Source organism: Pinus tabuliformis, chromosome 3_2 (genome assembly GCF_031772625.1).
Source record: "Pinus tabuliformis cultivar Carrire ecotype Pingquan chromosome 3_2, CPIR1, whole genome shotgun sequence".
Lineage (NCBI taxonomy): Eukaryota > Viridiplantae > Streptophyta > Pinopsida > Pinales > Pinaceae > Pinus > Pinus tabuliformis.
Genome location: NC_142302.1, coordinates 470,024,752 through 470,039,202, shown reverse-complemented (window position 1 = coordinate 470,039,202; position 14,451 = coordinate 470,024,752). Strand labels below are relative to the sequence as shown.

General features: G+C 29.9%; 1 protein-coding gene across 3 annotated transcripts in view; it reads left to right on the top strand.

Annotated features, from left to right (window-relative positions):
* The window catches only part of LOC149181322 (xylan glycosyltransferase MUCI21-like), a 37,361-nt gene extending 23,273 nt beyond the window's left edge, over window positions 1–14,088 (top strand). Inside the window, exons 1-3 of one of the 3 annotated variants that reach the window (XM_089418302.1) lie at window positions 3,650–4,080; window positions 4,360–4,473; window positions 12,653–14,088. In XM_089418302.1, coding sequence (XP_089274428.1) covers window positions 3,912–4,080; window positions 4,360–4,473; window positions 12,653–13,863 — 1,494 coding nt within the window. In that variant the 5' untranslated portion in view covers window positions 3,650–3,911 and the 3' untranslated portion in view covers window positions 13,864–14,088. Of the gene's footprint in view, window positions 1–3,649; window positions 4,081–4,337; window positions 4,474–12,652 lie in introns of those variants that run through there. The other 2 variants (XM_089418304.1, XM_089418303.1) reach the window with 2 other exon arrangements.
* Window positions 14,089–14,451: the final 363 nt, after the last annotated feature.

Sequence of the window (14,451 nt, the reverse complement as noted above, 5' to 3'; positions counted from 1 at the left end):
CATTTTTAAATGGCATACCATGATGTTAGGTGGCCAACAAACTCGCTTTCCCACAAGGCAAGTTGAGGCCACCTAATTATCTTTAAAACTGGTTGTAACTTGTTGTTAAATTAATAGAAAAAAGAGGTGCTACTAAGCTTAACAAAAAATAATAATTTAATCCCTGGGGTTTATTAATCGTTTGGGCTTAAAATATTAATTCATGGAGTTTATTAATCTCTTTGGTTTATAATATTAATCTGTTGGATTTTTTTTATCCTTTAGGTTTATATTATTAATAATCTCTTAAATTGTTATTTGTAAGTAATTGTTTAATATTTTTTTAGTTTAATATATAATCTATATATAGCTGATATTTTTAATATACTTTAAATAAATATATAAAAGATATTAACAAGTATATTAATAAATATATAATAATTATTCATAATATTGGTGAGAGATAAATATGTATTATAAATAATAACAAAATAAAATATCTGAGTTATGTTATAATTTGATTTATAACTATTTATATATTAACAAAAATTTATAATATATTATTATTACAGAAGATTATTATTATTATTATTATTATTATTATTATTATTATTATTATTATTATCAAGTCCTACTAGCACAACTAGTTAAGGATGGGCCTTGTAAGCAAGGCTACCCAGGATCAAACCTCACAGGGGGTGGTTGTGCCTTGTGCTAGGGGGAGAAGACATGCTAAAAAATCCAGTCAGCTAAGGGTTGGTGTGGCCCAAGCTAGGTGCGATCCCCAGGTGACTTTAACGACTTAGATGCCCCTAGGTCGCGGCTCCTCAAGCCACAGGTCAAGCATGGAGACGACTTAGATGCCCCTAGGTCGCGGCTGCTCAAGCCACAGGTCAAGCATGGAGGATCACAGACAACTTCACAAACAAAAACAAAAAATAGTATAATATATTTTAGTTTAATATATAGTGTTTATATAGTTAATAGTATTAATGTATTCCAAGTAAATATATAAAATATATTGACAATTATGTTCATAAATATATAATAATTATTGAAGATAATATAATGGTGACAATAAATATATATTACTAATAATAATTAAATGTTATTATTATGTTATATATGAATTATATTATAATTTTAAATAAAGCTATTAATATATTAGCAAAATTTTATGTAATAACTAATATTACACTTCCTCTTAGAGTGTCTGGCTCTTGCCCACATCTGCTCTCAATTCCCTATCATTAGTCACACCTCCAATCTCTTGACTTATTAAGCCAACCCGACTATAGCGATATTGGAACGTTTCTCTGCTCCTTATCACACAAACAAGATTTTGATTTTGAATTGTTATTGGAACGTTCCTCTGCTCCTTGATCACACAAACAAGATTTTGAAGAATGACAATTAGACTCTCTTTTCTTGAAGTCAGATAGACCACATTGGTCTTAGTGGAGGTTAATCATCATCATCGTTATATTAATATACAAAATAATGTTAATATAATAATTATAGAGAATATTTTTTCAGATTAATCACATCGCAAGGATTGGGTCGATGTTTCGAACCAACTAATGTGGTCTATTATTATTTATATAGTTATTAATAATAAAAAATAGTTAGTCCTTAATAAAATACACTTACAAGTTATTAATGTGGTGGGTGGTGGATATAGGTGTATATCAACCATATTGGTAAATGTGGTTGTAAATGTATTTCATATATTCCTATGGGCATCAATAAATCCCATGCTATCGGGCCATAAATGAACGGCGGGTGTATATGCCCACCGTTCGATTTTGCTAAGCCCGAAATCGAACGGTGGGCATATACACCCGCCATTCATTTATGGCCCAATAGCCTAGGAAATATGGCTCGCCATATTCCTATTGGCTTATATCAACTAATAAACCCCAATGTGGTTGTAAATGTATTTCATATCGGTGTTATTAATGTGATTGTGCTGGTAATATGAAATATTCATAAATGCCAATAAACTTATATTTAAGTCTTTGAGGGTGTAGTTCACTTAGTAAAGCATGTTATATTAGATATTATCTAAAATATGATGAACATTTTGGTTAGATTTATTTATTAACCTATATGAATCAACTCCATGTCACATAATTATAGAACTATTTTAATTACCAATTTCTTATTAATAACATTTTTTATAATACATATGTAAAATATATCTCTATTAAAAAGATCAACTCATATTAATATATAAAGAAATTAATAAATATATTTAAAATTACAATCATTTAAAAAAAACGGAAAGAATTAAGTGAAAATTGTCATTTGTGATTTATTCGATTAAAAAACCCAAAAAATTAAGTAGGGATTGTGATATATGAATAGTGATAGATGTAAATAAAAATGATTTTAATGGCTTAAATGTCTAACTCACCAACTACTCAAGTTACTAACTTAACAACCAAAAAAACATTTTGTTATTAAAAATTCACTTAGTAATTTAAAAAACCTAACCAGTCTCCTACATTTATTCTATTAAAAAAACAAAAAAAATTGAGTAAGGATTGTATTTGTGATTTATTCTGTTAAAAAAGCAATAGAATTAAAAAAGGAAAAAATTAAGGGAAGATTGACATTTGTGATTTATTCTATTAAAAAACAAAAAAATTAAGTGCAAAAAAATTAAGTGAGGATAGTGATATGTGAATAGTGATAAATATTGAGATAGAGAATATCTATATATACCAGTATAATTTTATTAATTATAAATATGTGTATATATACATATTGATCACATATCATTGATTGTTTTTTTTTCAGAAGAAAAAGCAATATATGTTATATTGAGAAAATATAAAGATCAGAAATACATGAAGGCATGGGGCATCAACCAGAGGATAGCCGCATGTCCTGTTCAGGAACTACAAAAAGGCATAATGTGGCATGCTCAGGAATACATGGAGGCGTAAAGCCACAAACCGAAAAACCCAAAATAGCCATAGATGGAGGTGAGGCCAGAAAGAGGCCGCGGAAATGGCTGCATATCATGTACAGGAAATATAAAGAGGCAAAAAGTGACCATTTTTATATACATTCTAACATGATTATTGATAATAATTATAAGCATTAACCCTGTATTCCAGTTTGAACAGAACCTAGATTCTCTCAACGTCACCAGTTAGTGAGTGTTCACATCATATTGATTGGAACATGTGCATAGTTCGGTGTCGTTTGAGTTTGAACAGAACCTAGATTCTCTCAACGTCACCAGTTAGTGAGTGTTCACATCATATTGATTGGAACATATGCATAGTTCGGTGTCATTTGAGTGTCCTCTCTGCGTCCAATTCCAGAAATTCGAACACTTGATCGACAAGAATATAGGTTTTGATTCCCGTCCATTCAATTGGAGCCAGGGAGCACAGATTCCTTTTTATTATGATTTTAAGGTGATGATGGTGGGCAAGTTTGGTCATGTTTGGACCAGAAAACCACCATTCTTCATTTTAAAGTTTCCGATGTCATGGAGGCAGACTTAAGTAATAAGATGGATGAATTGTCCTTCAACTGGGGACGCCTTTGAGGTGAGGAGTCCATCGTGGATGAACCTGTCTTCGTACTGGGGACGCATTTGAGGTGGGGCGTCCATTTTTAGATTAGCAATGGTGAAATAATGTATTATAAGCACTAAAAAGCGGAAGGGATTCTTGAGATGCAGGAGTTGGGTTGAAAGAATTAATCGATCGAGTGTGTTTGTGAGTGTAAGAGCAACTGGGTCGAGAATTCTTCAAAGCTTATTGCTCGGTTGGTTGATCTGGATGTAGAGTAAAATTAGCCAGATCCAGTGACTTTTTTTTCAAAGGAAGAAATGGCACCTGGAGCAACTTTCAAGTGTAAATAATGCTGTTCCAGATTAGACCACAAGCCAGATCAAGTGACTTCCCATCATTATGACGTTACTGGAAAGGCTGGCACTGGCAGCGCCTTCTTTGCATTCGGATAAAAAATGGAAAGGGTTTCCTCTCATTATGATCATCATACTCGTGGCTCTGTTTGTAGGCCTGCAGTCTGGCTGTGCTATGAGCCTCTTGAAAATAATGATCCCAACGGCTACCACTTGTAGGTGGTCTGAGCTTGTTTTCTGTATTTGCCTTTGCAATGTGCTATCTTTAACCAGATAGTTAACATTTTAGATTCTGAAATATTTTGAAAAAATCTACCATAGAAATAAAAATGCCCCTGATATATTAGAGAGATTGCCGATTCTGAAATATTTTATCTTTTCAATCAAATGTTCAAAATATTCTGTAATCGAACTCAAGTTTTTGGAGTTTCTCTGTATTAAATATTTCAGTCTTACAATTTTCTGATTGCAGTGGGCTCATTGCATTAATGCAGTGAATAACGGTTGGATGAGATCGATGATCGGGGAGAATGAAGTAAATCTCGTCAGCGTGCCGACAGAGCAGGAAGAGCGTTATTACTTGCCAGCAGCAGTAGGTTTCGGAGAGAGTAAGTGTTGTTATAACGACGTCATTTCTATATCAATGCCCTTTCCAATAATCTCCAACAGCGAGAACCTTGGGTACCTTGAATGCTCGTCAATTCTAAGGTACTCACTCGAATACAGGGTTTGAATTGACGAGCATTCTATTCAAGGTACCCACTGGAATACAGGGTTTGAATTAACGTTTGTGCCTGCTATGACTATCGTTGGTTTTAGTTGTGAAGGGTTGCAAATTGCATTTCTCAATTTGTTATATTTTTTTTTTCTCATACCAACAAAAAATTGTATTAAAAATATAAAGATAGTACATATTTCAAAATACATTCATGATATTTAGCTGTTTTATATTTTTTATTTTTTATTTCTGTCTATTCAAAAATATGTCTCCATGTCCTCTTCAATTTTATGTAACTTTTTAATCAAACTTTGGCTTAATGTCATTACATTCTCTGTGTTGTAGACTTTCATGTCTATATTTATAGACAAACTTCAATGTCTAGGTATATCAAAAGTATAGATTTTAATGTTTATTTAAAAAAAAAAAAAAAAATCACTTTCAGTTTTATATATAACTATCTCCCACGAGTTGTTAATGCGGTGTGCATTTACCTTAATACCTTGCTTGAAGACTGAGGAAAAAAAATTACTTGTCTCTTTTGAAATACCTCTTTTAGATAAGAGGTCATTTGTCCAGCTCTACTTTCTGTAAATGTGCCGGAAGTGAATTTGATTGAAGGTCTTTACAAGGGTTTGAATCTTCTACATCCAGTTTATAAATAGAAGATTTGAAATTAGAATGATTGTTAACCCAATCAACGATTCCTTTTGCATGAACGTATATCTCTTTTGTGTATCTGAACCATTTTATTGCGATTAAGACTCCCCACAATGCTATAATCTTGGCTGGTTATTTCAAACCATACCTCCCTCCCACCAGAGGTAATAAAATTTACCAAGTTTGGTGCGGCATCCACATTTCCTTCTCTGGTTGGCACCGTCAAAAAAACCAACCGTATATTCTCCCCATATGTCTCTCATTTTGCATTTGCGGCTTCTGTTTGATTTTATCGCCGGCGCTATATCGACCATACCCATTTTTGGGATCAATAAATCCCATGCTATCGGGCCATAAATATACACTCGCAGTTCGATTTTGCTAAGGTCGAAATTGGGCCATAAATATACACCCGTCGTTCGATTTTGCTAAAGTCGAAATCGAACGGTGGGCATATACACCCGCCATTCATTTATGGCCCGATAGTATGAAAAATATGGCTCGCCCCATTTTTTTGTTCAAAGATACTTGCATTCCTACTTCACCAAATAATCCATATAATATATTTCTCAATTTGTTATATATATATATATATATTATCAGATACTTGTATATTGTGAAGTAGTTATGTCTCATAAATAAAGTAAATTCTAATCAATGTATAGTAAAATATTATTGATTTTTACTTAATTTGTATAAAAAAATTATTAAAAACATACCAAATTTATATATAAAGCTAAAAAAAATATTTATTTATATATAAAATTATTTAAATATTATAAAAATTAAATATTTATTTTATTTTTTTAATCCATTTTCTTTACCTCGTTAAAACATCAAAATTACTATAATCATAATCAAAGGAACACAGGGTACATGTTGTTTGCAAGGTGCATTTGTCAAAAAAGTGTCTACATAGCAAAATAGTGTCCAATCGTTATGGAATATTTTTTTGTTATTGGTAAAAATCAAAATTAGGTTTTAAATTCAAAAATGTTTTCTATTTTTATAATTGTATCTTTGCAGAAGGTTTTTTATTTCAACTTAAGGTGGATAAGCATCTATTGACTTTTCTTTTTTTTATTGAGGACCTGGATTGATTATGAAGGGAATATGGTCCCCACCTACCAATTTCTTAGGGATTTGAGATTATTCCAATTCTAATAAGTTCTTCATTATTATTTATAACATTCATTTATAGATATGAAAATTTTATTTAGTAAAATGGTCCATTACTTTTATTTTATAATTAATATTCACTAAAATTGGTAGGTGGATGAGCATCTATTGACTTTTCTTTTTTTTATTGAGGGCCTGGATTGATTATGAAGGAAATATGGTCCCCACCTACCAATTTCTTAGGGATTTGAGATTATTCCAATTCTAATAAGTTCTTCATTATTATTTATAACATTCATTTATAGATATGAAAATTTTATTTAGTAAAATGGTCCATTACTTTTATTTTATAATTAATATTCACTAAAATTGTTTACTTTCACTAGTACAATTGGTTGAGGATGCGCCTCCTTAGCAAGGCTACCAAGGATGGACTCGTGTGGCATTCACTAACCCTGATAGAAAAATGATATTTGTTTTACTATATATTATTTAAAATACATTGTAAATTGGTTATTGTTTTTAATTTAATTTTTTTTAAATAATTATTTTACTGTAATTATTTTTATTAAATTGTTAAACCTGATTATTTAAAGGTGCTTTATATTCTTTAGTATAAAAATAATGTGTAATTCTTTTATATTAAATAAAAAATTATTAAATCACATTATAATGATGATGGTGGTGGTTAACGTCTGCTGAGACCCAACATTGGTCTATCGGACCTAAAAAAACAAATTATTTATTTTGATTTAAGATTTTATTCCTATGCTCAAAAATATTGGAGAGAAGCCTCCCGAGCTCACTATAATTTTGACACTGTAAAAGGCTAGGAAGGTCAGTATTGTAACAAAGATAGTGAAACTGAAATCTAATGTGGTTGTAAGTGGGGCACTCTAAGAGGAAGTGGTTTTCATCCTCGATGTTCCTATTCTCACATATATGGCAGATCTTTTCCATCCATGGTGTTTTAGGAACTGCCCAATGAACTGTTTCACTATGGAGCTCATGAGAATTCGTTCTAATCAAGTTGCTATATTAATTTTCTTCTTTGAGCTAGTTAAAATAGAGAGATACTTTTGATCTTCTAGGGTGGGGTTGATGACCTTCTTATAATAATTTAATTTTATTTTAGCCGCTAAATCTTTCTCATACCACATTTTTTCTTTGAACTTAGAAGTAACAATATCTTTAATGTTATTAATGTTTTGCAATGCATCATTCTCGTTGATCTCCCAATAGTTTAACCAGGCCCTTGTGTCTTTCTGCCACCCCCAATTGAGCCTTAGGTGGTTTTGGCTGGAATTTAAAGCTAGCTTAAGAAGTCTATGATCGTCTATGTTTTAACCAAGCCCTTGTGTCTTTCTGCCACCCCCAATTGAGCCTTAGGTGGTTTTGGCTGGAATTTAAAGCTAGCTTAAGAAGTCTATGATCGTCTATGTTATTGAGTTTCTGCTTGTATAACAGAAACCTAATCATAGCTAGGCTCTTAATAGGGGAAAGACTTGCTTCTATAAGGAGAATAGGATAGGGTGTATTACTTTAATTTTCAGGTTATAAGTTATAAAATGCTTCTGGATTTGCTCAATATTTCTCCATGATTCTCTGGAGATGCTGCAACCCCAAACCTCACAGCCATATAAGATAATAGGAGTGACTAAAGTTTCAAAGAGGAACTTCTTTTTATCCCACATTACTAGGTTTGTTGTTTTACAATTATTTTCAAGACCAAAATAAGCTTTCCACCCCCCATTAATCCTTTTCTCAATGCTATGGTTCCAGTTGAGCTTGTGATGAATATCAATTCTTAGGTACTTGTAAGAATACACTTCCTCCAAGTTATTACTGTCATACATAAAATTAGCGTAAGTGTCCTTCTTGGATTTGATAATCATAACTTTTGTTTTGTCAGTGTTAACAGTCATACCCATGGTAGAGCAGAAATCCTTAAGAAGCCTGAGTTGCTTATCAAGATTAGATGGGCACCTTGCGAAAAGAACAATATCGTCAGCATAGAGAAGAAGGATGACGACTATCCCAACTAAGATCGTGCCATCACATCCTGCTTCCTCTAAATAGTCTTCAAGCTTATCGATGTAAATTCCAAATAGGGTAGGGGAGAGGGAGCAACCTTGTTTAACTCCGATGTTACACTTAATATCTTTTGACCACCCCTCATTGCTCTTTAGCTTGGTAATTACATTCTCGTATAACCTTATATTCTAAAGTCATAAATAAAAATAATATATATATATATATATAACAGTTATTTTCTACATTAAATTAATAAAAAGATATATAATTCTATCAATATTTAATATGAAATTAACATGTGTTATTTAAAAGAAACGTATTACAATATTAATTATAAATAAAATGTTTCAAGATTGAATTTATATATTAAAAGTAACTAAAAGGGAAAAAAATTGTTTTTAAATCTACTATGAGAATGATGTATAATTCATTTTATAGAATTGACACTTAACATTTAAAAATATATGTATATATTGATAACAAAACAATTTCTGAATTCAGGGTTCTGTGATCCATAATGAATTAAGAAAATTCTTTTGGTAGAAATCACATAAGAGAAGTTTTTGGTTGGCCTACCCATTTCAAATAAACAAATGTACCATGGCAAAGGCTTAAATAGAGAGCAATGTAGAGACCATAATTACAATTACTTATAATGTGGCCTTTAAGTCGTTACTTATAATTACGGTCTCTACATTGCTCTCTATTTAAGCCTTTAAGTTCTTACTTGTAATTATGGTCTCTACATTGCTCTCTATTTAAGTCTTTGTCATGCTCTACCTCTTCATGTGGTCTTGATGATGAACCACATTTGTTGGTTCCAAATGCATCAGCCAAACAAAACAATTATTTTAATGTTATTCATAAATAAAATATTTTGATTTTCACCTAAGCTAAAACATGTCAATATCAATTAAATATCTATATGATAAAAGTCATTTAGAGTATAAATAAATAAATTATATTTAAAACTTTTCAATAATATGTTGAGAAGCATAAGGTTATGGAGTGCAATATGAAGTATTATGTAAACAATAATATTTAAGGTTGAAATCCCCCTTGGGATAAGTTAACAAAAAATGATACTAAGTATGAAGTAGATATATATATTTTTCAACATGAAATTAACCCATTGTATTTATAAAAATAATGATAACTCAAAAAAATCAAAATAAATATTAAATAAAATATTTCAATATTAGATATAAATAAAACTAAATTAAATTTTAAAATAAGTAAATGAATAAATAAATAATCATGTTAAAATATTTAATGTTGTATGTATGAAGACATGTCATTCCCTTACTTTTTAATCATATGATGTATATATGAGAATCAATATAGATTTATTATAAATTTGGGTTTATCATATTTGTAAAGGAATATTTGAAGATAAGGTAGTATAATGAGGTCATCAACCCCACTCTTATTGACCGGAATTATCTTTCTACGTTAACCAGTGCTAAGAAGAAAATGAACATTGCAAAGATAAGAACTAAAGGTGTAAACACCTTGGGACTAAAGAATCTTTTATTCTCCTTTTCAAAACATTTGCCACACTACCAAGCTTCTTGTTAAATCAACAAAATTATAATAGTGATCTCGGAAAGCTTCTCTCCCATTTTTTTATCATAAAAATAAAATATTAAAGAGTTTTAGTTAATTATCTGATAGACCATATTGGTCTTAGTGGACATTAATCATCACCATTATCATCATCAATATATATAAATCTCAATTATTTTATTTGATTACTATATTTTAGGATTAATATTAATATAGCTTGAGTGGCCTTAATGGTTAAGAGTATGTGTTTCTTCCTAAAAAATCATAGACGGTAGAGTATGTATGCCTTAACCTTCAAATTTAATAATAATAATTCACTTTTAAAACATGTAAATTTCTATTTCATTATAATTCAAAATTTCTATTTTATTATAATTCAAATGTAATTGATTTTTAATTTCAAAATATTTATATGAAGTTTTCTAATAATGGTTTTTTAATGGGTATGAAATTGTATAAAGTTGTTTGAAAATGGTTCTTATATTTTTATTGGGCAATTTTGTTTGGTAATAAATAATTATTTTTTGAAATTAATTTTATTTCTTAATTTTTTATTAAAAATAATTTTTTTATTTATTTGGTAGTAAGTAATATTTATTTTTAAAAAATAAATGTAAAAAAATTGTTTTTTCTATCGTAAGTTGTATAATCGTTGAAATTTGTTTTTTTTTAATATAATGTCTTAATATGTGTGAATGATCATTTTTCAAAAGCATTTAGAGAAATGAATGCTATATATAAATGCTTCTAATTATGCACGTTTGCATTTGGATTATTGATAACAAAGTGAGCTTCAAGGTAAGGATAAGAATTTGTATTTTTAAGATGTAATTGTTAAAAGTGGTTTATTTATTTTTTATTTGATTGTATTGTTTTTATTTTATATTAAGTTAAGGTATATATAAATTAAATGAATAATAAATGTTTATAAATCAAAATATTAAATTTTGATAATTGTAGATTGTTATATATATATATGTTTAGAAAAATATATAATAAGATTTTTAATTATGGAAATTTATCTATATTTTATTATTTTTATTTTTTGAAGCAAGTATATTTATTTTGAAATAAAATTTCCAAAATTTTAATTTAATAATTAAATAATAAAAATTTAATTTCAATAAAATATTCTAAAATATTCATAATAATATACGTAAATTAATATTTAAAATTTATCTTCAAAATAATTATATTCTTTTTTATCTATTAATAAATTGATAATTAAAAAAATATTATATAAACAAAAATCATAAAATAATTAAAAATCATAAACAAAAATATATTCTATACATCATATAAACAAAAGTGAAATAAAATAATTAAAAATCATAAACAAAAATCTATTCTATTATTAAATACATAATGGTATCCACAATCTAAATATAATTCAATATAACCATGATAACTTAAATAGTCATGAATTGAGATTTCGTAAATCACAGATTATTTTTATAATTAAATATATAATTTTTAAAAACAATTCTTTTGAAATTTTATGGTCAATAATTAATAATTATTTTTATTTTTATTTAATTAAATATATAATTTTTAAAAACATTTATTTTAAAATTTTATAGTTAATAATTAATAATTAACTTTTTATTTTTATTTTCATAGTTATAGTATGAAACTAATATTTGTTTTTCGAAGATGACTTAAAATGGCTTTGGCTTTTATTTTAACGCAGTGTTAATAGTTAAGAATTGTTTTTCACTCTCAACATTATCATAACGTTATTATCAGAGTCACTTTTCTTTGTATATAAAATAAAGTAACTCTTTTCAATCTCAAAAGCAGCGCTTTCATTTTGATGTAAAGTAAAAGCAGCTCCTTTCAATAATTATAATTGATAGTGATATTTTAAATATTAATTCAAATATCAATATCTTCATATATATAAATTTTATAAATTAGTTTAATTTTTATTTTATTTTAATATAAGATGATGATTATAATTAATACTATTATTATTATCGGGTTTGGGTTTGGAGCATATTTTAAAATTAGTTATATTTGGGTACTAGTTCTTAACTATGAAAATAGATAGTTTAATCGTTTAAAACGTAGAGGTATCAGCTTAACAGTTAAATTTTGCTTCTTTACGTTTAATGGTTTAAGACACAGAGGTATCAGCCTAGCAGTTAAACTTTGCTTCCTTACACATCATCCATCAGTGATTCCAGGTGGCTTGGTTTTGCTTGGATAATTGTGATGAGTCAACTTGCATTTGCCAATAAAAAAATAAAAAGTAGAGATGATTATTCTCATTGTTAATTTAACAACAAAATTATAATAAATTTTCCCACCTATAAAAATGTGTTTTCCCGTCTCCATTGAAGGGGAATAACAAATTGAGGGTAATAAATCTAGCTTGGGCTTCTAGAGGCAAGGTAGGATCCAAAACCTTTTCACATGTTTCAGGCATTTATAAGATTTGCCTCCTTTTATTATATAGTGATATGGGTTTAATGGTAAGTTTCACTGGGTGAAACCCACAAAATGAAGGTTCAATTCTCATTGAGTATATATATGACCTCTTGTGTCTTGGCTAGAAGAGTAAGCCACCTCATAGGGGACCTCTCACCTCTTATCGAGGCATAAGTTTCCTGCTATCCTCCTTTTATTGATAACTATTGACGATGGCTTACGATAAATCTGATCGAATTGGGTTGTGCCTGTCAATGCAGATGAAACTCTACCTCGGGAAAGCACCTTAATCTGCGACACATCCTCATACAGAACAGACGTGTGCATCATGAAAGGCGATATCAGTACTCACTCGGCCTCTTCCACCATCTTCCTCGTCTCTGGAACGCCGGGATCGGGACGCCAGGAGCAGGAGGAACAGAAATTCAAAATCAAACCATATACACGAAAATGGGATAGTCACGCAATGGCCTCAGTGGACGAACTATCGCTGGAAAGATTAAGAGATCCCGCATACGCCCCACAGTGCCAAGTAACCCATTCCGTCCCAGCGCTGGTGTTCTCCACAGGGGGCTACACAGGTAACCTTTTCCACGACTTTACAGATGTAATTGTCCCTCTTTTTATAACCTCCTACCATCTCAAAGGCCAAGTCGTTTTCATTATATTGAATCACAAGCCCTGGTGGACTCGAAAATTCGGGGACATCATAAGGCAGCTCTCGTCTTACGATATCCTCGACTTCAGAAAAGAGATAAATACCGAAACCCATTGCTTCCCCGAGGCCATTGTAGGCCTGCGCTTTCACGAGGATCTCTGGGTAAATCCCGCGCTCACTCCTTATAAACATACAATAACGGATTTCCAGAAAATGCTCAGCAGGGCTTTCGAAGATGGCAATAAGAGATCGATTTTCCAATATTCATTACTCAAATCGCGAAGCCCTAAACTCGTTCTGATTGCCCGCAAGAGATCCAGAGTTTTACTGAACCAGAAAGAAATCGTTGAAGTGGCCGAGAAAGTGGGTTTCAGAGTCATTGTTCTTTCGCCAAATGTGAACACCCCGATGAAAGAAATGTACACAATTATCAATTCCTGCGATGTTTTCATGGGAATTCATGGCGCGGCATTGACACATTTTCTGTTTCTTCCGCCGGGGGCCGTGTTCGTACAGGTGGTCCCTCTGGGAATAGGGTGGGCTTCTCGGACTTTCTTCAGAAAGCCCGCCATGAAAATGGATTCGATCTCATACCTTGAATACCCAATCCTGCCGCAGGAAAGCTCGTTGTATGATGAGTATCCCAAGGATCATCCGTATCTGATGGATCCAAGGTCTGTGAACGATAAAGGGTGGGAGGCAACGAAGAAGGTGTACCTGGACAATCAGAATGTGAAATTGCATTTGCCTCGCTTAGAGAGAATGTTCATCAAAGCACTGGACCTCATTCACTCCAGAAGTAACGTGAATTGAAACTCGAGCGAACAAATTAGCAGTGGGAAATTTGTATTCGTGTAGATTTGTATTCAATATCAAGGTAGTAGACATTTGCCTTCTGATCGGCCGAGCATCTCCTTACACAGAGGTGCTCTGTAGGACCGATCTCTGTAATTTAAGGAATAAGTATTCTCATAAATATGGGAGTAGTTTAAAGAATTTTTTTTCTCTATTTTAATTTAAATTAAAATTTTTACAGTAGTGCATGAATTTATATTATAATATTTTATATAGTTATTTAATTTTTTTATTTTTGAATTTTGAATTTTTATTTTAACCCATACAGCAAAAGTTGAATTTTGATAACAAGGCAACAAATTTACATTGTAAAATATTATATTTATATATTTTATAATTTATATTTAAAATTTATATTTTTATATTAAATATTTAATATAATATTATTATTGTTATTTAATTATTTTTATTTTTATTTTTATTACAATAAAATTATATCCCATATAAAAATAATAATAATAATATCATAATAATTAATATATTATTTATAAAATAATATTTTATAATAATAAATAATATTATCATTTTAATAAGTAATATTTGAAA